This window comes from Crocodylus porosus, unplaced genomic scaffold (assembly GCF_001723895.1).
Source record: "Crocodylus porosus isolate Cpor-Errol unplaced genomic scaffold, CroPor_comp1, whole genome shotgun sequence".
In the NCBI taxonomy this organism is placed as follows: domain Eukaryota; kingdom Metazoa; phylum Chordata; order Crocodylia; family Crocodylidae; genus Crocodylus; species Crocodylus porosus.
The window spans coordinates 54,629,191-54,656,280 of NW_017728886.1; the positions used below are offsets into that span (position 1 = coordinate 54,629,191).

The 27,090-nt window shown below is 41.6% G+C and overlaps 1 protein-coding gene across 1 annotated transcript in view; it reads left to right on the forward strand.

The window, feature by feature from the left end:
- Positions 1-27,090, forward strand: part of HDAC9 (histone deacetylase 9) — a 411,737-nt gene that overhangs the window by 361,445 nt on the left and 23,202 nt on the right. The window contains exons 24-25 of the mRNA XM_019534292.1: positions 18,640-18,724; positions 25,287-25,440. Of these exons, the coding sequence (XP_019389837.1) occupies positions 18,640-18,724; positions 25,287-25,440 (239 nt within the window). The remainder of the gene's footprint in view (positions 1-18,639; positions 18,725-25,286; positions 25,441-27,090) is intronic.

Below are 27,090 nucleotides of genomic sequence, written 5' to 3' on the forward strand. Positions count from 1 at the left end.
GAGCTGGAAGCAGAGCTGGGAACCTCTCAGGTGGCTGCTCAGATCCTGGTTGGAGTGGGGGAGTCTCTCCTTACGGATCATGGAGCCCAGGGGGGAGCCTGTCCTGCCAGCCGCACACCGTGCTGCTGCGGGTCCCCCTGCTGCCTGCAGGTCCTGCTCTTTCAGGCTTTTTTGGGGCACTGCTCCTGCCCCGCTGGCTCCGCTCTGTGAAGCTCCTTCCTTGTTGTCTCTCACTGGTCTCTCCCCTGAGTTAGCCCACGCTGCCCTTTTTATCCCCCTCCTGGTGACTCAAGGGGCCAGTCGGGACACGGGGGGAGAGTCTCTGGAGCCTGATTGGTGCGGAAAGCGAATCCCAAGTCCTCCAATCATCTTTTACCCCTTCAAAACCCCTGGGCTAGGTCACTGCCAGGTAGCCTGTCACATGTACTATTCTTTTTTTGAAATAAAGTATTTTTTACTTGTTAAAAATGTCTCTACAAGCCATTGTTAAATCTCTATTTTGTCAATATATGATCCCTCACTTGGGAGTGAGAAAGGGTAAAGCAACTAAAGGTACATACAAAAAGCACCTACATACTTTACCTTAAATAGTAAATCAGTCAGAGGTTTTTATAACATGATGTGAAATCTTGTTGAGATTATACTCACTAGAAGTTGAGACTTTCAGTAGATCCAGTAAAATCATAGAATCATAGGAAATTAGGGTTGAAAATCAGGAGGTAATCTAGTCCAAAAGCAGAACCATCCGCAACTGGATCATCCCAGCCAAAGCTTTGTAGCCAATTTTTGAAAACCTCCAAGGATGGAGCTTCCACCACCTCTCTGGGTAACTTGTTTTACTACCCTCTCAGTGAGAAAATTCTTCCTAATATCTAACCTAAACTTCCCTTACTGCAACTTGAGACCATTGCTCCTTGTTCTGTCATCTAGCAGCACTAAGAACAGTACAGCACCATCCACTTTCAAACCCCTTTTCAGGTAGTTGAAGGCTGCTATTAAGTCCCCTCCCAGTCTCCTCTTCTCCAGACTAAATAAGCACAGTTCCCCCCAGTCTTTCCTCATAAGTAATGTCCCCCAGCCCCCTCACCATTTTTGTCACCCTCTGCTGGTCTGTCTCCAATTTGTCCACATCCTTTCTGTAGTAGGGGGCCCAAAATTGAAAAAAGTACTGCAGATGTGGCCTCACTAGTGATAAATAGAGGGTAATAATCACTTCCCTTGACTTGTTGGCAACACTACATACAATGTAGCCCAGTATGCCATTAGCCATCTTGGCAACAAGAGCACACTGCTGGCTCATATTTAGCTTATTGTCCACTGTGACCCCCAGGTCCTTTTCTTCAGCGCTGTTGCCCAGCTGGTTACCCCCAGCCTGTACTGGTGCATGGGATTGTTCCGTCCTAAGTGCAGGACTTTGCACTTGTCCTTGTTGAAGCACATGAGATTTCTTTTGGCCCAATCCTCCAATTTGTCCAAGTCACTCTGAATCCTAGCCCTACATTCCAGTGTATCTACCACTTCCTCCAGCTTCGTGTAATCTGTAAACTTGCTGAGGGCATGCTCTATGCCATCTTCCAGATCATTGATGAAGACACTAAACAAAACGGGCACCAGGACTGACCTTTGTGGCACTCCACTTGATACTGGCTACCAACTAGACGTTAAGCCATTGATTACTACTCTCTGAGCCCAATGCTCCAGCCAATTTTCTGTCCACCTTATAGTCCACTCATCCAGCCCATTAGCTTGCCTGGGAGAATGCTGTGGGAGACCGTATCAAAAGCCTTGCTAAAATGAAGGTACACCACATCAACAGAGCCAGTCACTTTGTCTTAGAAGGCAATCAAGTTGGCCAGGCATGACTTGTCCTTGCTGAATCCATGGTGACTGTTCCTAATCACCTTTTTTCTCTTCCAAGTGCTTAGAAATGGATTCCTTAAGGATCTTCTCCCTGATTTTTGCAGGGACTGAGGTGACACTGACTGGTCTGTAGTTCCCTGGATCCTCCTTTTTCCCTTTCTTAAATATGGGCACTATGTTTGCCCTTGTCCAATCATCCGGGACCTCTCCTGAGCACTATATGTTTTCAATGCTGATGGCCAACAGATCTGCAATCACATCAGCCAACTCCCTCAGCACCCTCAGGTGCATCCCATCTGACCCCATGGACTTTTACACTTCCAGCTTTTCTAAGTAGTCCCTAGCCTGTTCTTTCATCATTGAGAGCTGCTCACCTTCTCCCCAAACTGTATTGCCCAGTGGAGTAGTCTGGGAGCTGACCTTGCCTCCTGACAAGTGAAGATTGAGGCAAAAAAGGCAGTGAGCACTTCAGCCTTTTCTTCATTCTCATTACAAGTTTGCCTCCCCCATTCAATAAGGGACCCACACTTTCCCTGATCCTCCTATTGCTACCAATATATGTGTAGAAACCCTTCTTGTTGCCCTTCACATCGCTTGCTAGCTGCAACTCCAATTGTGCTTTGGCCTTCCTGACTTCATCCCGGCATGCCCAAGCAGTGCTCTTACATTCTTCCCTAGTTATTTGTCCAAGTTTCCGCTTCTTTTGAGCTTCCTTTTTGTGATATTGTTTGCTAAGCCAAGCTAGTCTTCTGCTATACTTGCTAGCCTTCCTGTGCATCAGGATGGTTTGTTCTACACTTTCAGTAAGGCTTCTTTAAATTACAGCCAGATCTCCTGGACTCCTCTCCCCCTCAGACTGGCTTCCCAATGTACTGATTAGTGTACAGTCCCATACTGTTTAACACAACACATGATGCTTATTAGTTCAATATGAAGTGCTATATTTTATAGTAGAAATTGCATATATTCTCCAGGACCACCTACAAAGAACTTAAAAAAATTATAACTTGTTTTTGTTTGTTTCTTTATGATTCATTAAGTAGGCCTAGAAAAGTTGTGTGTTTTTTCCTGCTTATTTTATACATTAAGCTTTCTGAAATTAATGGGAAGAGCTTGAGGGTCTTGGAGAAATGAATTCGGAGCTCCCAAATCTGAGTTACAGGTGTCAGGGCGAGGGACCCATAACAAAGTATTTTTCTTCCAAGCTTTGGAAACTGGAGTTAAACAGAAGTTAACAAAAACAATGCTAAACTGTCTGTCTAAAATCATTTCTCCTTTTCTATAACTTGGTTTTCAATTTCATGTTTCTGGTGCAGTGTTACTTTCATCAGTTCTTCAGTTGCCATAGATACTTCCAAAGTGGAAAAGTTCAAAACATTCATTCTAGGAAAAGGACTCTCACAGCTTCTTAAGAATAGGAAATAAAGGTAAAACAGCTGACTTCATTTGGCCAACACTACACAGTTCCTCAGTATTTGCCCCCTCACAAGCACATGGGAGAGTTTAATATATTAAGGGAGCATTTAGGTGGACAGATGACTAACCCTCCTTCCATATGTGCACACACAGACAACCTTGTGTAGAAGTTGGTATGATGTCTTAGGGTGTGTCTCTTTTCCCTATCCCATTACAGTCTGGCAAAAAAGTGTTTCCTCTGGTCTGACCTCCTATACAACCTATAAAAGTTTGCAAAAGGACTGAGAATCCAGCATATCCATTTGAGGTATGTTTAACACTTCTTAGGTGCCAAAAGATGGATTGAGAAATCTAATTTCAGGCACCTCTCTTTTGGAAATCTTAATCCTAAAATTTTAGCACCCCTCCTAATCAGGTAATCAGCTTGGTCTCATGTTGGCCCTCCCCCTGAATGCAGCATGCTCCCAGAGGCTGGTGGGGGGCATGGTGAGCTCCCGCAGGCAGTGGCAACACTGTTGGTGGCAGGAGTGGGGTGGTGGTGAACGGTGAGCTCCCATGGGCAGCCACGGTGCTGTTGGCAGCCACGGTGGAGGGGAGAGGGCAGGTGAGTGCTGACCAGTGGTCGGCAACACCCCGCAGACACCAATGGCAGTGTCAGCAGTGGCTGGGGGCAATTAGGGACTGCCTGCAGATGCCACTGGTGGCGTCGGTAGTGAGGGGGTGTGTTGAGCAGTGACTGCTCACAGATGCCATCAGCGGTGCCTTTTTTGCACGGGTGCACCGCCAAGATCAGGGGCTACATGTGCACCCGTGTGCACCCCCCTACGTAATGGCCCTCCCTGTTACCCTTCTGTCATAAACTTTTTGTAAAGAGTTGCCCTTTCCCATGGTGATAGTGATGATGATATATCCTTTAACTTTTCCTTTTGCACAATTACTAGCAAGTGCTGTGTCCTCACTGTAAAGCTCTGCTTAGTTCTGGTTCAAATGTGTGTAAGCGTGGCCTCAGCAGGGCTGGAGGGGCTGTGGGGGGGGCGGGGAGTAAGAGACACCAGCAGGGCCAGGGGACTGCTGGGGTGGGGAGTGAGGGCTAGTGAGGAGCTCCAGCAGGGCTGGAGGGGCTGTGCCTTGGGAATGAGGAGCCTGGACCTGCATCCTGTCAGCTAAGGGGCAGGGGGAGCTCTCATTTTCCATGATAAAAAACCCAAAATCAAATACCAAAATTTATAGTTATTTAGAATTTATTTTATTGTAGTGATTGAGGAACTGGTAGACTTCCAAATTGCTTTGTGTTTAATTGATACCTACATATATCGTGTTTCATTTTAATCATGGATTATGGGTTTTTTATCAGAGAATTTGTGATTTTTCATTATAGAAGTTGCAATTTTTTCTATCAGAGAAAACCAGGTTCCCCAATTATCACATAAATCTGTTGAGCCTTTGGATAATTAGGTAGTTGGAAAATACCGGTAATAAGATGAGTTAGGTGATTAAATGGGTCCACATGTATGTTTTCACTGATATTTATGTTTGTCCCCAAAAATATGCCTGTATGGGTGAAGGTAACACCATGCTGAAATAAATTGAACTGGCTCTGTCTCCCAAACTAAAAGTAGTGTAGCCATATTAGTGAAGTACTGCATGACTGCTAATAAGCCTTGCTACCTTTTGCAGTACAGGCATACTCTACTGGTCATACTCAAGTAGACGAAATCACATGAGCCACCCTCCCTATCCACATCTTACCTTGCAAATTGCTGTACCTCAAGCTTTCTGTTTTGTGTGCAGAGAGCCATTCTAGTAATAAGTCTGCAAATCACTTGTCCTTTTTCTTTGCTTGGTTCAAATAATGGGCAGTGGAGATGGGAAGAATGGCACAGAATTCAGGAATAGGAAATTGTCATGTTGCTGCTAGCAGACTTCTGGTGCTTGCAGCCTGTTGGGCACAGGGGAGTTCTGAAACTCAGTATGGGAGGGACAGGTCCTGAAGTCCAACAGAGATTCAGAGTTTGGGTTGGACTTCCTTCAGAGGTTAAGCTTATTGGTTTTCCAGGTAGGTGGCTGGCAAAAAATCACATGTAAAACAAGGCTTTTCAGTCATGGAAGATGAAGGTATTTATAAGTGCATAGGCATTATAAATGTAAAAATCTAGGACTCGGTTCAGAGAGGAAATCTTTTATTAGACCAACCGAAAAACTGGTCTGATGAAAGGTATCATCTCTTACCCAAGAGTTCTAGATTTTTCCATTTTTTGTCTCAGACCAATATGGTTGCCAAATACATCCTAGGCATTATAATTCGCTAAAAAGAACGTGTTATTTAAATATTTTACCTAATAAATATTCTTATTTGTACTTGCATTGTTATTTATAATATAAGCACATGTTTGTTATCAGAGTATTGAATCTGGCCAGGAATATGCAAGAAGCAGACAGACATTTCCTCTGAACTAAAGCTGAAGCATATTAATGCTGAGAGAGATCATACACATTGACTGCCAATTCTGGAGAAGGAAGACTTCAGTGGGCAAGGTCATCACCAGCACTGCAGGAAGTTATTGTCTACTTATAGAGAAACTATGACTAACGGCTGCTGCTGAAGAGAACAGCACAGGTTCATTGACTTTGAGGGGTCTGTGCCAATCTATACCAGTTGAAAATCTGGCCCATAGAATACACACTGCCTTATTTCATCAGAATATTCCCAGACTTGCAATTCTAGCTACAAATATGCTTCAGTCAAGGACAGAAAAAAATTGGTTCCTTTGAGTTACCAATTATAGTAATTTGAAGATGCATTCTTCCCTGAATGCAATTCCTAACAGGTGATTGATTAATAGGATAATTAGAACTTATTATCTGGCACTTCACTTTAACAAATAATGGTATACAGCGCAATCTTAGTATCAAAACATTGGTAAGACCAACTTTTTAGCTTCTAAACACTGCACATGCAATTGAACTCAAATTAGAAAGGTCAGGAAAGGCCTTTGTAAGGTACTCTGCAGTTTGTCAGATGTATTTATTCATGTGCTGAGGATTAGAATTCATAAACATTATGCAGGGGTTTTTTTAATACTTTTTCTTTTCCTTTGTTGTTCTTGGCCAGGCCCTGTCAATATGGCAATTCACTATTTTGTGCGCCCTATTATCAGCAGAGTAATATATAACAAAAAGAATAACTGTAAAACTAGCAGTACTAACTTCCAATTTTTATGGAGAGGCAGTCAGATACGTAGATGTAACAACAGGCATATAAACTCAAAATGCTTGCTTTAACTAATTTTCTCTGAATTCCTACCAGAAAAACATGTTGACACCTAAAGTAGACAAAACCAAAAAATGCTTTTGATTATGTATGGCCTGAATGACAGGGATCTGTTTAGTTAGATGCCTTTTAACTTTTCCTTTAATGAATACTAGTGGGGTCAGCAGGAAAAGAATATGCTACCAAATTAGACTTCTTAAATTATCTGAGCATGGCAGAGGAAATTCCCGTATGTGATTGTTGATTTTGAAGACTAACCAAAAACTCCGTTTAAGACGGTCTCTTTTTCTTGGAAGAGCTCAGCATTTAAATGAGTTATCAGACTGATCAACATGTGAAGAATACTTTTGAGCTTCTCTACATAAGTGTCATGAACATTGATATGAAAATTGCACAGGAACATAAATGGAATCATACAAAATAAAGCCAGTGGCTTTCCTACATGAATACATTTAAATGAGAAATTAGGTCATTTTTAACGCAATAAATCAAGCAAAAATATAATAATAATTTATAAATGTTTCTATAGTCTGAAAATGTATTGAGAGGTTAGTTTTCACTTTCATATACTGTGCACAAAGAAGAAAACTCCACTCTTTTTTTTAAGGAAAAAAATGCTGAACTACATGTAAAGCTGATTAGAAGCACCCTAGGTTGCCCTGTGGGAAAGAATCTTCTCAAGGGGGTGAGAAGAGATTAAGCAGTTGGATTCCCCTAAAATCCAAAATGAAAACACTGAAATCCCTCTGGCAGGTAAAGAAAGATGAGGTTAAGTTGCTGTAAAATGTTCTAGAGGTCTTCTAATAGTGGTTTTAGAACACATTCATTATAGAGGCACCTGTCAAAACAAAAAGAAATGATGGTTTCAGTTAATTAGGGAAAAGAAATTACATTTAATCCAGGAAGCTGTTGAGATGGTGAGCCATGTAGCACTGAAAATTCTGCTCCCTTGCTTATAGTGGAAAACGCTTTTTCCTCTTTGCTTCTTTTACTCGCTTTAACTTATTCTATTTTTTATTATCAATTAGTTGTATTACTTTAGGAGTTAGTTTAATATGGGGAGATCTGTCTTGGGGCTAATATGTGGGAGACTCATAGATTCATAGGTGTTAGGGTCGGAAGGGACCTCAGTAGCTCATTGAGTTTGACCCCTTGTCCAGGGCAGGAAAGAGTGCTGGGGTCAGATGACCCCAGGTAGGTGCTTGTCCAGTCTTCTCTTGAAGTCCCCCAAGGCAGGGGAGAGCACCACCTCTCTTGGAAGCCCGTTTCAAATTCTGACAACCCTAACCATGAAGAAGTTCTAATGTCCAACCTAAATCTGCTCTCCATCAATTTGTGGCCATTGTTCCTAGTTACTCCAGGGGGTGCCCTGGTATAAAGAGCATCTTCTATTCCCTGCTGCCCTCCCCTGATGAATTTATAGGCAGCCACAAGATGACCTCTCAGACTTCTCTTGGAAAAGAGAGGATAAGTTGGGAAGATACGTTTCTCTTTCTAGCTCTGATGCCCAGAACATGTACTAGGTATTTGGAATCTCCACAAAGAAGGCAATAGGCCATCTTTTTCCTAGGCCAAAGGGGAAATGTGACCATGGCTTTTACTCCTTTATGTGGGGTAGAATAACCTTGCTGAAGTACACAATTGCCAGTCTATCAGTACAGTGTTAGATTTAGTAACATTCTTCCTAACACTATTTTCAAAGAGCTGCTATATCAGTTAATCAGAGATTCCTCGAGGAGCTAAACTTGACTGTGTTGTGTCTGTAATCCCCTATTTTCTTTGCAGCACAGTTGCACTGACTTTGTGGAAGGGCAGGAATTTCCTTTTGCATATAGTAATCTTTTGGGTCGGGGCTTTCTTCCCTCCACTACACTTCCCTTCCCCTGTTCCCTTTGTAAGTGGCCATTCATAAATTCTCAGTGGCTCATATAAGGTGAACAAATCTACCATTCTGGCCCATGTACCTTGTTCCCAAGAAGTATCACTTTATGGTTTAGGCAAGTATCTGTGAGCCCCATAATTTGTAGCAAGGGTTCATAACAAGTGCTAACTAGTAGCAGATGAGGACATACTGCCCTCTTGCACAGAGAGAGCAGTAAAGTGCAGTCCTCAGGGCATTCGACACAGCAGGATCTCTGCAACAGAAGACACACCAGGATGTGTGTTCTCTCCAACTGTGCTGGTCAGTGCTGGATTTAGCCCTAAGTAGGGAAACAGGAAATGGCTACACTTACCATTTTCTAGTAAATATTCTTCTGCCTTGAATTTCAGTTTTGAAGGCTAATTTGTCAAAAACCAAGCACATCTAAAAAACCATACCAGACTGTTGTAAAGTGTGAAATATGTACTCCTTTCTTGCAATTTTCTAAGCTTGGGTTTGGGTGGATGTGGTCATTTCAATGGAAAATGAGTGCTCTGCAGCTTTCATGCAGTTGATGAAAAGCTGGTATTTCCCCCTTCTGTGTGGAATTTGGTGCGACTCTGGAGATGTCTGCCAGTTATGCAAAAAAGTCTGCCAAGAAAGTATGGGCTACATTAAAAAGTGGTGATTTACCAGCACAGGTAAGTGCTTCTCTCTCCAAAATGGAAATATTCCCTAAATATTCGCATAAGTGAAAATGGTCTGAGATCAAATTTAAATTGCACAGTATGCTTGGTCATAAATCACTGCCTTATTTTCTAACATTTACCAAAAAACTAGTAACTAGTGCAGCTAACATTTGGGTTCAGATTACATAGGTCAGATATAGACATTACACTTTTACCAGTATAAGTAATCAAAAAACAGTTTACACAAACCAGTCTATTCTGTAACAAAACAGAGGTTAAGCATACAAAACCGGTTTATACCCATAAAGAACAGATGTTCGGTAGGGCTGTGTCAAGCTTCCATCGCCGATTCGATTTGGCGGAGATTCGGCTCGATTTTGGCGACTGAATCTCTGAATCCGAATTGAATCAAGAGACCCTTTAATCTCTCCTAATTGAATTGGAACCCTCCGAATCAATTCAGAGAGATTTGATGATTTGGATGCAGACATAGCTTTAAATGTTTTTTCTATATACCTCAAGGTGAATGCTGAGATGGTGAGGAGGATGGAGCATTCCATGAAAGTGTGGGGGGTTCCCCAGCACACTTGGTGGTGGACACAGAAGTGGACCAGAAGTGCATGGGGCTTCTCTCCCTGCCCCCCGGCTAGGCAACTAGTGCCTCCTGAGACTGGGACCCAGGGTCCTCCCACAGCTGATTGCTGAGCTGGGGAGGTGTGTTGGGGAGGCCCGCGCACTCAGCAGCAGACCCTGGAAGTGGACTGGAAGTACTTCCAGGTCCACCACTGAGCATATGCCCCCCTGCCCTCATGCTCCTGTGGGACACCTCATCTGCCAGACCATCTCAGCATTCACAAGCTGCACCTGGAACCTCGAGGTATCTAGAAAAAAACATTTAAAGCTGTGTCTATGGATGAATTACTGATTTTACAAATCAACATCAAATCTTCAGATTTAGATTCTGCTGAATCAAATCGGGACAGTGATGTGAATCAACTAATCGAATCACTGTCCCCCAAATCAGGCCAAATTCAATTCTGAATTGAATACAGCCTGCTTTGCACACCCCTAATGTTTGGCACACATAGACTGGTTTAAAAATGGCAGAACCCCATTTAAGATTTGTCTTCTGCACCCCCCCACCCACCAAAGGGTGAATGTGTGTTCTGTTTGTTAACAATCTAAACTATTTTGCTTACAGAAAAACACGCAAATTGAATCAATTCTGATGCAGGCTTTTTGAATGTCTGTACATATCCCTGATGTTTTATATCAACTTTTGCTCACATACATCTGAGAGTAGGGGCCAGAAATAGAAAGTTAGCTGTGGAAGGAAACTAGTGATGCAAAGTATGTACCACAGGTGGGGATGATGATAGCACAGTCCCCAAAATGGGCATTCCTAGTCAGGAAGTGGTTTGGCTAAGCAAACTGAGGATGTGCTGATTCAAAATTTACTTATTTCTAGAAGATTTTCAAAGACACATATAGAAACTTAACCCAGTTCTATTGCATCTATTAAATACATAAGTGGATTTAGGTTCTCAAATATGATTCTATTCCACTCTGCTTAAGTTTCTAAAAAAACATTAATGCAGAAGATGGGTGAATCCTCTTCCTTCTTACTATTTTTTGTGGCTTACTCTTTAGGGTAAGATGATGTTATGTTACAAAAGTAGATGTGTGGATTTTGAGGACTTTAGCATGGTGGAATAGAATTGCACTTATGTGTCTGAATCCATTTAGACACTGAACATATGGAAATAAATCTGGCCCTTAGTCTCTATGTTCTGTTGATTTGCAATGGATGTTGGGTGCCTAACCAACACTGCACTTGAAAATCTACTCTCTAATGAAAATGATTTATTTATATAATATAAAGTAGTTAAGGATCACTGAAAAAAGTCCATCCACAGGTATGGACCTAATATAGGAAAAGATTTAGAAAAATTCCTTAAATTCAGAATGGGAAGGCTTATAAATGACATCTGTCTTAAACTGAGATGATGCTTTACAGTGATTTTCCGGGACTAATGCAGCACTGAGAATGAATGCAGCTATCAAGACAAAAGGTATTCATTTACATCCTGTACAGCTGGGCTTAGAATTAGGGGTCTACCCAACTCAAGGAGGCAGGTGACTGATTAAGTGGGCAGATCACAGGGCCAGCCACCATTTTGTCATATTTATCGTGGCAGCCCTCTGATTGCCTAAGGGGCCCAGTGGCTCCACCCCCACCACTGATTGGTGGACAGGGGTGGGGCTGCACAACAGGAAGGCCTTTCAGGCAATCAGCAGTGAGAGGTAGAGGTGGCAACTATCTAGCCTGCTCCCCTTTTTGCCAGCATCCCTCTCCCTCCTTCTGCCCTGGACCACAGAGACCATGAGGCTCCCACTGGGTATTTTTAGTAATTTTTTTTTCTCCGTGGATTTTGTGGACATTGCCTGATTTTGTGATATTAGCAAAAGCTGTGAAATCATGATTCTAATACCTGAAAGCTGGTTCAAACAAAAGAAGGTATCTGGAGAAAAAAAACTGGAAGGGAGAGGATCTCAAATGAATTCTTGAGCATCTTGGAAGCAAAAAGATAGTGGGGAATGACAGCCAGGCTATTAGAATTTTTGTATGGGCAGACAATCTCTATGTTTGTAAGGAGACAAGTTTCAAATTTGTTTATGCAAATATTTTACTCTATTTACTCCATTTTACTATGCTACTCTGTGTATGTTCTGCTAACATACCTAACATTGGTAAGGTCACTGTGGGGTAGATTTTCAAAAGTCCAAAATTATGCCCATTAGAATGCTTATAAAAGTTTGTATTGCTGAGGAGCTGTGCAGTGGCAAGGATAGCTCTTCTGACCTCTTCTCTGCCTCTAGGGATGTAAATATGTTTATTATATCTCTTGACAACTGCTCATTGGGGTTGAAGGCAGATCTACTACATTGACTTACTATTCTGACAGTCTCAGGCTTGGCTCTTGTATGTCTTCCCAGGTAGGTAAAAACCTTCTCTTCTTATACATTTGGAAAGTTGGCATGCCAAATTGTGCCCCTGGGAAATTTCCTCTTCAGTAAGTCTGTAAAGTCCCCATAGCCCATAGAAGCAATTTGAGGTATACAGATTAATCCCAAGTGATCCTTAGTATCTCTGGACCTTCTCTTTTGTTCTAGCTGAACATTTGCTTTCCTACTGAAGTCATGTAAAAGGTTTTTGCATTGGCAGGCTGCCTTTAATCAGACTCAGCAGAATCAATGAAGCTAATCTCTACTCCTTAAAACATGGCAGGAGACAATGAAATGAGTCTAGCCTGCTTACCCAGTACCTTTGCATTGAAGATGACTTGTGCCATTGGCCAAGTATTTGTAAGTGTCGTGGCTGATGTAGGCAGGAAAAGTTCTTTGGGTAGATGTGATATCTTTTATTAGATCAACTGAGTAGTTGGAAAAAGGTTCCTAGCAAGCTTTTGGACACAGTTATCCTTCAGGCGTAGGGAGTCTGTGCTGGTCTGAGACTCCAAGGAATTAGAGAAGCTAAAAGTGAGAATGGATGTCAGTGAGAATGTAAGTAAGTAGAAATTAGAAAGACAAAAGGTAAGGCCCTAAAGGAGGGGCTGGGGGTAGAAGGCAGGGGAAAGAAAAGGGAGACATTACAGTGACAGAATACGAGGTGTAAAATAGGTTGTCTGTGAAAAAGGGAATTGTAGGAGATTAGGAAAATAGGAATGAGAGAAGCTAAAAGTGTGCCAGGATGTCAGTGAAAATATAAACAGGTAGAAATTAGAAAAACAAAAGGTAAAGCAGGGAAGGGAGGGGGAATAAAGCAGGGAAGGGGAAAGGCCAAAGGAAAACATACAGAGGCAATAGTACAAGGTGAAAAAGAGATATCAATAGAATGGAAATATATGAAAATCACGAAGACAAAGGGCAGAGATTCCCTATGCCTGAAGAAGGGTGACTGTGCCTGAAAGCTTGCAAAGAACTTTTTCCAACTACTCAATTGGTCTAATAAAAGATATCACATCTACCCAAAGAATCTTTCTTGTCTGTGTCCTTGAATTCTATGCAATCTATGAATCCTTAGACCAACATGGTTACAACCATAAACCCAGTAACATGGCTGATATTTTTTTTTAAATTTAGTGATAGGAGCAGGATGGATCTGTGGCAGCCCGACTATCTTGTAACCATTTTTTTTTCATTGAAAATGATTTGTGGACACAAATTCGACTTCCTTCTTTTACTAGTATCAATGTAGGAGTGCAAATGATTTGAAAACCTATTTTTCTGTTTCTGATCCAAGAAATCTTGCAGCTTTGTTGTTTCTTTCTTGAATCATTCATCTATGAAAGAATCTTTTCTGAAAAGTATTTCCAATACTTTTTGCAAATTCTATCCTGTTCAGCTCTCGATCTAATAGAGTACATGATTTGAATGCCAAGAAGTGTAGGTGTGAAGGTGATGGCGCTATGTCTGTCAGGCGCAGAGTAATTTCTTTTGTTCATTGTTGGATCTAACTCCTGATATTTTCCAGGGATACCCCTATGTCTCTGTAGCTGTATCCAGAAAGTGGATTACTGCCAATGGAAATTATTGTCCCTGATACAGAAGGCCCCATTCCAAACACACGTAGAAATAGCTTCACTAATCCACTGGCTTTATTTTTACAGTGTTTTTGTAACAACAATGCATCTGGGTTGAACAGGGTGTACATTGTAATGAACTTACTTTTGGAGGCTGATGAAGTTACATTGATGTGGAACAGAATACAACATTCTGCCTTGCTACTGCAAACAATATGGAGACAGAGAACATCTAAGCAGTTGAAAGTGGGTTGGAATAGTTTACTGGGAGATTTTGAAGAAAAAAGACATTTAAAAATACTGAATATTATGGTCAGGTCAGCTACAGGTCTGTTACAAGGCTAATCAAATTATTGATTTTGAATAATACTTGTTATTAGTTTGGCCCTTTTGTGCTTAAATGACTTGCAGAACCTGTTCTAATTTCTGCAAATGTTTTTGTTATTCATAGGAAATTTAAGATTAACAGTTTTTAGCCTATGGGTTAATTGTGAATTCTCCCCTTGGGTACTGCTTAATTAAGACAGGTGATTGATCTCCTCGGTAATGTGAAGACTCTTCCCCCCAGTCTAGCTTATTAGAAACAAGGCAGTGGGGATTTCCATTGAACAGGAGAATCCCAGAGTGGTGGGATCTCTGCATCAGTACTAACCTGTCTGGCATAATTTGTAGAAGTTATGGCATCTCCATCCCTGGAAATTTTCAAAAGCAAGTTATATGGATCACTTGCCTGAGATGGTTTAGACAGGGATGGTTTAGACTAGACTAGACAATGTCTCTATTCAAGGGCTTACAGATAACAAAATGAGATGGCACATGCAGTCCAGTAAAACAAAGTTGTAACTGGATCTGATTGTCTTTTATCATTCTGCCAGCTCCAATCTTAATAGTGGATTACTATGTCTTGAAGTGGCATACAAGGTCATAACAATCTAACATTAGAGACTTTCTTCCTTAGCTGGTAGAGATTAATATCAAACCACCATTTTTGGAAGTCCTACAGATTTGAAGAGCTTACATTATTTTAATATAAAAACAGGTGCTTGTTCTCCTAGAAGCAAAGAGAATCTTTCTCACATGACCCAAATGCATGTCTTCAAGAAGGTAAAAACAAGAAGCATGAGCAGCTCTATGAATCCCAGCTAGAGTACCAATAAATCCAAAAGCCTGATGATGGAATTTTATCATAAGTCCCCTATTTCACTGCTGAAGCATTCAGCAGAATGCCAGAAATTCTGGGATTTGAGGCAGAATTTACTCAGAGCAGCACCACTATATAATGATCCAATCTCCTTGTGGATGCAGTGACTATAGCTAATGTAATCAGTCATGGTAATTTGGCCAATTTAGCTGCTTTGATGTCTGCAAATATCTGTCATTAGTTTGATATTCCCTCTATTTTTTTTTCAGTACATATGTTTTATTCATATTTGCTTATAAATATTCAAAGAACCATTTGCTTATTTGTAATTAGTCATATAAATCTTATGATCTGATTGAGCTGACTTCAAAAGGAGGCTAGATAATCACCTAGTCGGTGTAGTTTGACCCCAGTACTCTTTCCTGCCATGGCAGGGGGTCGGACTTGATGATCTGCACAGGTCCCTTCTGACCCTACAAACTATGAAGCTATGTCAGTACTATGGCATGAAATGGATAGGCACAAATTTCAATTGATCTTTCCCCATAAATACACATAAAACTTTGGAATTTATTTGCCCTGAGGATTTGTGCCAGTAACATTTAATCACCTTAATACTTTTGAAGGTAAAAACAGATTAATTAATTGAAAAAAAACCCCAACAAATGAATTATGGATAGAAAATTACTTGCCATTTTTTGGTTAGTTCTAGTCATTATATACTGTTCAGTATATCAAGATAAACAGCTTAGTATCATGATGTATTATCATGATATGGATCCCAGCATTTAAGGTAGGATGTATTTATATCCTATGAATCTAAGGTGCTAATATTTCCCCCATTCCTGCAGTATCTGAGCATCTAACAGTATTTAGCGTAGTTATCCTCACAACATCTCTACGATATAATGAAATGTGATTAGTTCCAAGATTAGAGATGAAGTAACTAGGCACAGAAAAACTAAGGGCCAAAGAACCTTCCCCATGCAGGAAATGTCCACAACTTGATTAGATTGTACCCCTTGGATCTAACACAGTTCAAGCTCCCCTCAACAGGAGAGAAGCAAACTCTGCTTTGCCACAACCCAGGTAAGTTTTGCAAGCAATGTGCTGGGAGCACAGGGTGGGGAAGGAGGGGCTAGGTACTCATCCATCCCTGTTTTGTGAGAAAGGATTAGGTTGTTATGGCTATGATTTCCAGGGGGAGGGATGCAGCTCCCTGCAGTCTGGATTTAGGGCTCTTAGCTCTGCTGGGGGTGTATTAAATCTCTTTTTGGGAATGTCTTGTTGATTTAGTCACTTCTGTGAAGGATTTTACGAATCCTGTTTGTCTTTTCTTAGGTGCCTGACTCTCCCTGTGCTTTCCCTGTGTTTTATAGGCAGTCTTGGCACTTAAGCTGGGGCTATGAATTCAGTTAGGCCACAAGTTTTCTAGGGCTAGACATTCAAAAGCCCCAGCTTGAATTGATTCAGTCTTTGCGGGTAAGTCTAACCTGCAGAGAGAACTGGTTTGCAAGTGGATAGACGTTCGGCACATGCCTGCAGTGGCTCAGCCCTGAAGCCCAGGGGTGCTAGAGCAGCCATCCCTTCTGCAGGGAAGCTGATCTGAGGAGGGGGACATGGCCAGGCCCTGGAAGGCCTGCCCCAGCAGCTCCCTGACAGCCTGGAGCAATCCTGGCACACAGGGCTGCCCAGCCCCAGAGGGAAACTCTTCCCGCTCCTTCCTCTCCCCCACCACCATGGAGCAGAGCCCCGGGGATAGAAGCAGCCAGCACTGCACTGGGGGTGAGGAGTGCAGCCCTGATCAGCCTGCCTGGCTACTTCTATTCCCTGCACTCCACACTGTGAGCCTGCAGCTCCATACTCGCAGTGGGGAAGCCCCACATTGAACTCCACCTGGAAGTAGGGGCAGGGCTCCCTCTACTCCTGGCAGAGCATGGGGACTGCACAGCTGGGAGCAGGAGAGACAGCAGGCTCCAGTATGTGGCTTCCCCTGCTGCTATGGCTGGAGCTACAGGTGTGGGGAGCAGAGCCACAGTAATAAGGCAAGCTCTGCTCCCTCCCCCCATGCAGCACTGGCCAGAGCTGTGCCTGTGCCGGGCACGAGCACCCTAACATCTCCACCTGCTGCTGCTGTCAGGCAGTGGGGGGGGGGGCTGCATGCCATGTGAGGAGTGTGTGTGGGTCCCTAAACCCCCATCCCTACCCCGCACGCCCTGCCCAGCTGGGCTCCATGCTCCTGCTGCCCCTCTGGGGGAAGGAGGAGGAGGGGGAAGAGTTCCCCACAGCATGGAACAGAATTTCCACCTGCCCCCTGCTCCTGCTCTGGAGCCGGGCAGCATTGCATGGAGCCCCCACTCCCAGCTCCAGGGCAGCAGGGGAGGAAGGAGAGTAGGAGGAAGAGTCCCCATCCAGCACCTCACAGAGCCCCCCCCCTCCCCACCCTGTGGGACAGCCGAACCAGCATGGCCCCATTAAGGTGAAGGGGGCAGGGAGAAGAGTTATTTCCTCCCTCCATCCCTTCCCTGCCGCTGGGGTCTGCCAGCTCCAGTAGTCATCATTGCAGCCCCCTCCCCTCTGCTCCCTAGCAGACAGACTGACACCAGCTGCAGTGAGGGAAAAGGGGAAGGAGGGAAGACTTAACACCCTCTCTGCCCACTTTGCTGTAACAGGGCCATGCCAGCCAGCGTCTCCACTAGGGTCGGTCCCTGCTCCGGCTAGAGGGCAGAAGGGAGGGGTCATCTCTGCTGTGGAGCAGAGATGCCTACCCAGCCCAGAGAGCATGTCGGGATGCTGGGGGTGTCTGGTTTATCTTAAACCAGCAAGGAGTCTGGGACAGACATTGCCTAAGCCAGTTTGAGCCAAATCAGTTAAGTCTGATACTACATTCAACCAGGTTTATCTGAAACTGGTTTTGGCCATTTTTAAACTGGTTTATGGGCACTGAATGTTTGTTCTGTTACAGGTTTAAACCAGTTTCTGATCACTTAAACTGGTTTATGTGTAATGTCTGTCCCTAACCTAGATGTTTGGCATTAAAGCTCCTAATTCTTTCTTTTAAATTTTGCCCACTGTAGTTCATGCCCAGAATACTGGATCATCCATTTTCTAGGAATAGCTAACTAGGTTGAGGATGAAGTTTTCCAAGGAAAAAATTGACATTATTCTCTTCATTTCCTTTTTCTGTACATGTACATACTCAAGCACACAAACAGTCTTAAGAGCACAAAAGTAAATGCAATTAAATATACACTGGATCCAAAACAAAATTTACTTATAAAACTTTCACTGTTGATCTGCTCAAGCATTTTGTCTACTTTTTACATGAAATTATCACGAGACTACTAAAAGCAGCTGTGCTTTATGGTTTTCCACTGGAAATGTTACATTGTGTAAGATGGTTGGATGTAATTACACTAGAAAAATAAAGATAATGGAGTGTATACTATAGTTTCAGTGTGGCTTCAGCAAGGTTTTGTTTGGAGTGCCCAGCTGCATATAGAGGCACAATGGAATTTGGTTTGTGAGGAATCTACAAAAATTACACAAATAACTAACATTTTTTTAATGAATAATATGCAGACATGCACCTGCTTCAGAGACTCCATAGATTAGTCTTGCAGCCAATAGAAAAGCCCCTTGGAATTCAATTACATGGCTGAAAACAAAATCATGGCTATACTTTTAGAACTGATACCAGCAAAATGTTAACTAGTTCAGGAAAAGCTGAGCTTTTTCCTGAGGATTAGGTTGTTTCAGTTTGTTTAACTTCCATGTGGTTTATTGCAAATTCAAAGTATTCTGTTCTATTCTTGCAGCTGGAGCCTCTGCCGGAAGATATTCTGCACCAAACACCCAATCTGAATGCAATAGCTTCTTTACAAAAGGCCAGTCAAATTCAAAGTATGTTTCAGTATTTTTCCTCTTACTATTAATTAATCTCAGGAACAACCTGTTAAGATTTTGTTGCATAGTAAAAAATAAGCAAGAGTGCCATGTAGAAACCTACATGCCTCTTTATAATAATAGGCTTGCACACTTTTTTCTTTGGTACATTTTTTGTTTAATTAATTACTTAACTCTTACAAACTTGAGTTGTTAAAACTGTTGCTAAAATCTTTCCACAATTCTCTGAAAAGTATATACAGTTTATTCTCTGATAAAGTATATGTATCTATGTAAAATTAGGTACCACGTTTACCTGAATTGAAGACAACTTTGAATTTAAGATGACCCCCTCCCCAGACAAAATAGATTCTATACATGGGAAATTATAATTTTTCATGTATATAATCTAATTAGTAGAATTTGTTTCCCCCACTGCTGTGGTAGGGAAAACAGCAGTGTGGAATGAGGTCCTAGACCCTTACCCCTTGCTCCCCTGCCCCTTGTCAGCCTATGCCTATACCCTCTGTGCCTGCCCCCCGCTGGCTGCCCCTGGACATGCTCCTCCTGCCATGTTCCCCACTGCTGCCTGTCCATCTATGTCTGTGCCTGCTCCCCACTCTCTGCCACTTACACCCTCGGCTCCCCTTGCAGCCTGTATACTCTCCCCTCCCCCCCACCGCCCCCGCCTGCTTTTCCTCTTGAGATTCTGGAGCCAAAGCTGGAGCTGAGCTGCTACCTCCCCTGGCTGGTATGTGAATCCAAGACAAACTTCCCCCACTTCATGCTGATTTGGTGGGGGGCAAGCCCTCATATTGGATTCAAGTAAATAGCCTATATTAGAGATTGGAGAGAGAAGTTTATTTGTGGATGTTTATTTGTGGATGCATGAACAAGTTAGCTTTTTCCAAGTTATTTACATTGAAAGCTTAAAACCAAATCTGAGCGTTCAAAAATGACTGGTGCAACACATGCTAGTAATGATAAATATATTGTGCCTTTCTCCTAGCGCTATTTTTTATGTTGCTCATGGATGATGACACCAGTTCTGAACCTTTTCCATGTACTTGCCCTTTGGTTTTCTTCTGCCAGATATAACAATTTTTCAGCTTCATGCTTGTACTTTATCAGCCTCCAGCAGTCTCAGCCCAACTCCAGAGACCCTTGCTTGCTTGTTCCTATTTGTTGCCTCCTACCAATCATTTGCCATCTCTCTCATTGTTCTGTGATACAGTTTAGATTTGGTTTGAATACCAGATGTCCTGCTTGTTCTTAGATGAATCCAAAAATAATGAATTAAAATGTGTGTATAAATGTGCATAAACTGTGTGTGTATGTATGTGTATATAGTGGATATATAGATATACACATACACACACACAATGCATTATAGTTGGGAAGTTCTCAATGTGTATCTTCATTTATGAAGAAGTACTGGAAAATTCATGTGTAGGTGCATAATTCATGCATCATCCCTCATAGGATATTGCAATTCATATTTGATAAAGACCAATGTGTCACTCTGTGAGGGTGGATTCTATTGGAGGAGCTGAAGTTATGTTTGGTCTTCTTTAATATCTGCTATTAATTATGGGTAGGAAGGAGTGAACAGCTAGTTAAGCAAACCTGCATACCATATAAAATTGGTGAGAATTGTAAATACTAATGAGGGGGAGAGTATAGGGAACTGTAGAGCTAAGTGATGATTACAAACATAGAGAGAAAATAACAAGTAGAATTCAATTTGAAATAATGCATGTATTTGAGAAAAAAATAATCTGGAACAAAAGAAAACTTCAATAGAGGGAAAAAAATTGGGGAAAGAAGATGGACCCACAGGTGATATAATACTAAATGAGATGTGAGTTTATAAATATAGTGACAAAATATCAACATGCTGTATATTCCGTGAACTTCACATAGAGAATAGAAAGGCAGAATTCTCTTTCTATATGCCTTGCATTTAGTTCTATCCACAATTTAGCCTTAAGGATCTTGACAAACTTGAGGCAGTTCAGGGAAGAGCCACAAAAATAATTATCCACCCTGGAGGAAAGTTCAAAAAGAGAATTACAAAGAATTACAAAGTTGGAAAGGGGACGTAATAATCTACAAATATTTGAAAGGAGTAAGCAGTAGTGATGGGTCAGAATTAGTACAGATGCTGCATGGGGAATTAGTTCAGGAGGAATGGCTGGAAGAAGGCAAATGTAAAGAGAATATTTAGGGATTAAGGTGTGATAGGCTTCAGAATTGCACCTCAGGGAACACTGAGCAATCCCGCTTTGGCAAAGGACTGGCTGCATGCACATCACTTCTACATTCCTGCAAAACAACTCTGATATCAAATATTTGAATCTTTTAATCTCGTATTTTAGTCCAAGAATGCTTTATTCTATCTCTGCTTCAAATACATTTATTGATTTACTTATTAGATTTATATGCATGCTGACCTTCCCAACAATGGCCCTGAGGCAGCTTATAGTAAGAGATAAGGCAACTTATAAAAGCAGAGAAAATATTAAAATATGATAAATAACAAAACTCCTTAAATAGTACCCCAAGTCTTGCTATCTATATGCCTGCCCCAATAAGAATGTCTTACAGTGTTTCTGGAAGATGTCAGGAAAGCCACAAGGCAGACAGAGTGCCAAGTTTGAGGAGTGACTACTAAGTACCACCTCCCGCGTGTTTTCACCAAATAAACTTGACATAATGACGCTACTTGCAGGATATTGCTTTCAGTTGAATTTAGGGATCAAAGTAAAGCATAATGGAGAAGGTGGTCCCTTAGGTACTTATGGCCCATTTAGAACTGAAGGTGGAAAATTTAGCTGTAACGAAGAGAAAACCAAGATTGTTTCTAAGCAGATGGAATTTGCATAAATGTCTTTGTAACAGTGGCATAATGTACATATGATAATAGGATACATTTGGAAGTGGTATTTCTCATGCTCATATAACAGATAATTTCTAAAAAAATTATGCTGTCCAGCTGCAATAACACCCTCTAACTAAACACTTATATATGAAAAATATAATTCTAGGGCACAACAATATACCCAAATAGTTCAGTGAAGATCAATTGTAAATGTCTATACCAAATGAATGATAAAAACAATATGTTATGATTGCCTTTGTGAATGAAGAGTGCTCCCAGCTCCTTGTGGGAGATTTTTCATGCAATAAACAGAAGCACATACCAAGATTACTTATTTGGTTTCATTGTTTGTTTTTAGGGGTAGTGAATGCCACAAGTTTCATATGTATGAGATGAACAACATACTTTATTTTACTTCATAAAATCCAAAATGTTCTTATTAGCAACTATAACTGGATTAGTGGCATTTCATACACCTGCATTGGAAAGTGGAAATATCAGTTTTGTCTGGTTTCAGCTGTTTGTCTTAGATACTTGTTTCAAACAACTCTATTTTCAGTAGATAGAAGAGATCCCATGGGTCATCAAATTCAATCCCTACAATAGGAGGCAAGCATATAATGGTTGGGAAGGTCCACCAGAACATCCACTCTAGCCCTTCTTGTACACCACAAGCCACAAAGCACCTCTAATACTCTGTAACAGGGGTTGGCAACCTACAGCCTATGGGCCAGATGTGGCCCATGGAGCCATTTGTTCCAGCGCGTGAATGTGCGGCTTTGTTGGCATTTGATGGTGGAGGGCTTCAGCAGGTGCCACTTTTCTGTGTTGCTGCAGGGAAAAGTGCCAGCTGCTGGCACTCTTTCCATGCTGGTTTGGGAGAAATTAGCAGTGGCGGTTGGGTCCTAGCACCCACCTACCCAACCAGCTCTGACCCAAACTGGTTTACTTTTGCCCACAGCATAAAAAGGTTGCTGACTGCTGCCCTACAGAACAATTTATTACAAAAAACAAAGGCCTCCAAAAACTACAATATACCATAGGGGAAGAACAGAAAAAACAAGGATGCCACTGTGAGGCTGAAAGCCTCTTCAACGACAGTTAATTTGTTAGGTAAAATGTATCCTGACAGTCTTAGGAAGTGGACTGATGGAAATGTACAAATGAGATACCTCAAAAAGGCACAGTGACCTGAATCAACTGTAGAAACTGTGCATGGCAATTAATAAATTGCCAAATCCTAGGTCATCAGATTTTTTTTAGATCAAGTTTACCAAATCTATTCATTTTCAGAGCTGTGCAGAGGATCCTTGCATGAGATATAGTTTCATGGTTTTAAGATATTTTGTTGCAAGCATAAGGGAGATTTTTTTTTCATGAGCTTGTTTCATATATCTACTGCTAACTGGATGCTATCCTTCACTGGACTGCTTCAAGACTCCCTCCTGAAAGACCAGATTTCCTGTTCCCCAGGACTCCTCAGCTACTGCTTAGATGCTGCCACCTGCTTCCTATCCCTATTCTGCACTCCTCTCTACCATTGAACCTGTTCTTACAGTTTAATTCTCAGCCTGGTGAGAGGAGGGGGAAATTGATTGATCATGTGGGAATGGAAGGCAATTAACAGTGTCTCCTAATACGCTTGAATTGGCCCTAACCTTTAGTGCAAAAAAGTCTGGGTTATAAAGCAGGTGTGTGTGCATGCACACACATGATGTAGCAGTCCCCTCTGATGCTGTTTTATTGTTGCTGTAGGAGAACAGCACAGTGGTGGATAGTTACTAATATTTTATTTTGTGAATAAGAGCCCTTGCAAACTCCAGCGGTGAACAAGGGTTGGTTTCTTTTATAGGCAAAGGGGGTATTATTCCCATGCCAACAGATCTGATTTTCTTGCACATCTGTTTCTTCAACACAAACCCCACCCACCCTGTGAACATTTAGCCCATAAATTATGGGGTTTGAATTGGGTGTATATTGCAAAGTCTGACTTTTGCATATAAGTTTTGTGAGAACACTGTGGAATGCCTATATAACTTTTTTATTTTTGTTTTAATGAATAGAGAATATGATCTCTAAGTACATTATTAATACAGAATTTTTTTGTCCTGTTTTTATAGAATTTGCCAGGCCTTACTCATTGGGTCTAATGTTATGTACACAGTTTTTAGCTATGGCTCGTGTGCACTTGGAGCAGAGCTAAGCTTCTAACACTTAATCTCAACTTTGTAGGATATGTAATATACTTTAGATTTTATCTAAAAAAACTCTCTCTTTTTTTAAAGATCTTGCTAACTACTCAAACCTGCTGATGGCTAGATTAAAAAAAAACTGTGTGCTGCTGGTGGTTCTCCCAGACTCACTCATGCTTTCATCTTCTGATTTTATTTTTGAATCAAGATACTTGCCATCTTTATTTGAGGCTGCTGTCTCATTTGAGGAAAAGGATCATATTTTGAAAAGACTGAGTACAAAGTCATAAAAAGTAGCATTTTCAAGAATCTTAGTTCTGAAATGACACTGCCACAATTGGCCCTGTTGGTCATTGAAACCCTTCAGTTATCCTCTGAATAAGCCAACCCATGTCATAGTTGCCAAAATCCTGCCCCTCTCTCTTGGAAATGATCCCCTATTTGATCCTTATTCATTTAAAGCTCTTGAAACCATCCCAGACAAGTTCCCAGACAAATACCCTTACACAATTTCTGTCCCCGTTGTTGGCAGCCTCTTGCTAAACACTGAATCAGTACTGGTCCAGAATTTCCTTCCAGCCAGCCCTCCTAATGCTTCTAGTTTGCAGGTGTCATGCAGCTGAATATTAGGAAGCATTCTATGGGATTACTATACTACAAGGAACACATATGTAAATTCAGAGTTGTTCACCAGGTTACTACTATTTGACCCCAGTTCTTGAATAATATTGCATCAGTCAACAATTATTTTTCATTCCGACTAATCTGCACATTATTTTTGTTTTGCTCAGGAAGCCTTTCAAAGTCTTTTTTTTTTTTTTTAACCTGTGAACCAAACTGACAACTCTCACATGTTTATTCCACTGGTGTGTTTTATACAATGAATTAGAAACATTTCTTCCTTATAATATATGACAGCATTCTAACAGCCAGTACATATATGAAAATATTAAATAAATTATTGTTATAGTATGTACCCTGAGGTTGAAGGAAAAAGAACATCCAGGACTAACAAATCTGATTGTTCTGGCTACCTAGCTCCAGTCCATGTTGGCATTTTTGACTTTTTCCTCCTGAAGTCAGTGCTGTGTGCGTGTTTTGTACAATTGCTTTCATTTTTCTATTCCTGTTTGTTGCAAATGCCTGCACTGGTCTGCAATAGCAGAGCCTCCGGATAGTAATTGTGTCCTGATGCCCTTTTAACTACCAGAGATATCGCCAATAGTCTGTCTGATAATATGAGTTCATTGAATTGCGTGTTACTCCTTTAGTTTATTACCTTCTGGGGAAGGGCGTGACAGCCCTTGGAATGAGGGAGCTTTCCAACTTGGCATTCTTAGATCCAGAAATATACTTCATTGCAGCAGTTTGAGAACACAATTACAACTGCTTACAGTGCAGTGATTCTAACTTATAATCTCTCCACGTTGAGCTCAAGTGATTACTGTGCTCATACCACCGTGCTAGCTAAAATTCCCATAAATTATTATGTGTTGCTTTTTTTTAGGCAAGTACTGGAAGTCAGTGGAGCCGTATGTTGTGCCTGTGGACTGTGCTTTGGCTGAAACTCAGAAACATGAGAGAGAGGAAACGGAAACTGTTTCTGCTCTGGCCTCACTCTCAGTGGATGTTGAACAGTGTTTTCCTCAGGAAGAGAGCAGGTATGTGTACAGCATTGGCAACACAGGTGACGAGACTTTCTACTGTTTTGTTTTATTCAGAAGACTACTTGGCCCAGATTTCTAAAAGCATTTGATAAATTGTAATGATTGGCTTTTTGAGTGTTTGAGATTTAGAAAAGCATCCTGAACTGAGATTAAAAAAGCAGAGGTATTCTATATTAGTGGATGTCTTTGAAAAGGATGTATGCATTACTGTTTGTTAAGATTCAATAATACTGTATTCATCCTTCTTTCTCTACCTCCAAAAGACCCCTCCCAAAATATTAAAATAAAAAGAACAATAGTGATGTGAAAAAACAAAAGAAAAAAATCTTGATTGATTAAGTATACATGATTGCCATCTCTTTCTGAGAGCACTTGTTTTAGATTTAAATGTACCCCAATTTTTTAAAATTATTTCTATATAGATTTAGTCATGATAGTCTGAAACCACCATGGTGCTACTCCAGTTTTATACTACTAATTAATTTCAGGGTAAAACTGAAGTAACAGTTGATTAATCATGCCCAATATGTGCCACAATAAAGATATATCATCACATAAGGAAAATACAGATTTTCCTTATCAGCTGATGTTTCATATTTATTTCACAGGACACATTTGGACATTAATTAAATAATTAAACAATTACTGGAGCCAAAGTCACTCCATAAAAAATTACACTGTGGAGTTATCTATTGTCCCATTATGGACAATTTTCTTAAATTTCTTCTGTAGAGGAAGGTCTGAAATGCAGTGCTTCCATTCTGACTTCACTGTAGTGGGGAAAAGGCATCAGTTCCCAGGGTCTGGGGAGCTGAGCTCTATGACATCTTTCTCTACAGCAGCACAGAGGATAGGAAAAGATGTGGGAGGGAAAAGGAGTAATGGGAATGTAGCCAATGAATCCATGAATTATGTGAAAGCACTGGCAGTTGCTGCATTTCGGGTTGAATGGTAAGGTTCTATCATGCACTGACATTTAAAAAAAAAAATGAGGTGAAAGTTTTACAGGTGATGTACATGGTGGGGTACTACAAAACCTATCAGGAAACATATAGGCCACATTGACACATGCAAACACCTGCAGCTTATGGCTCACAAACTGCACATGTTAAACGTTAAAATATTTGGTGCACTGCTAATTTGGAGCACGGGGGCAAAATTTGCTACTGGTAGCAAAAAAAAAAAGTGGCGCAAAAAAAGCAGTGCCAAGCATACCAAAATAGCATAGACTGGCACAAACAGAGCCCTGGTTCTCCAGGGTGATACTCTGGGTGCTGGCCAGGCCTCCCTACTGGCCTATTGTGCCCTTGCTGCTCCAGCACACTGCATGGGAGCAACCAGAAGCATGGCAGGGCTAGCAGCTGTCTGCTGCTGAGCCTGCAGCACATCTAAGGCCTGTTCTGGCCCCACAGAGGCAGCCAGGGCCAGCCAGGCTGCTGGGTGGGGGCACAGCACAGCACTACCCCCCCTGCTGCTCCCTGGGCCGCCACCCTCCTCCCCACCACAAGAGCCCCAGGCTTACCTTTCTCCCAGCAGCAGGAACAGCACCTCTGCCGGGGAATCAGAGCAAACTCTTTACAGGTAGGGAGGGGGAGGGAGGGGATGTGTGGAAGAGGGAGGTGGGGCAACTCTGGTTGGCCGGAG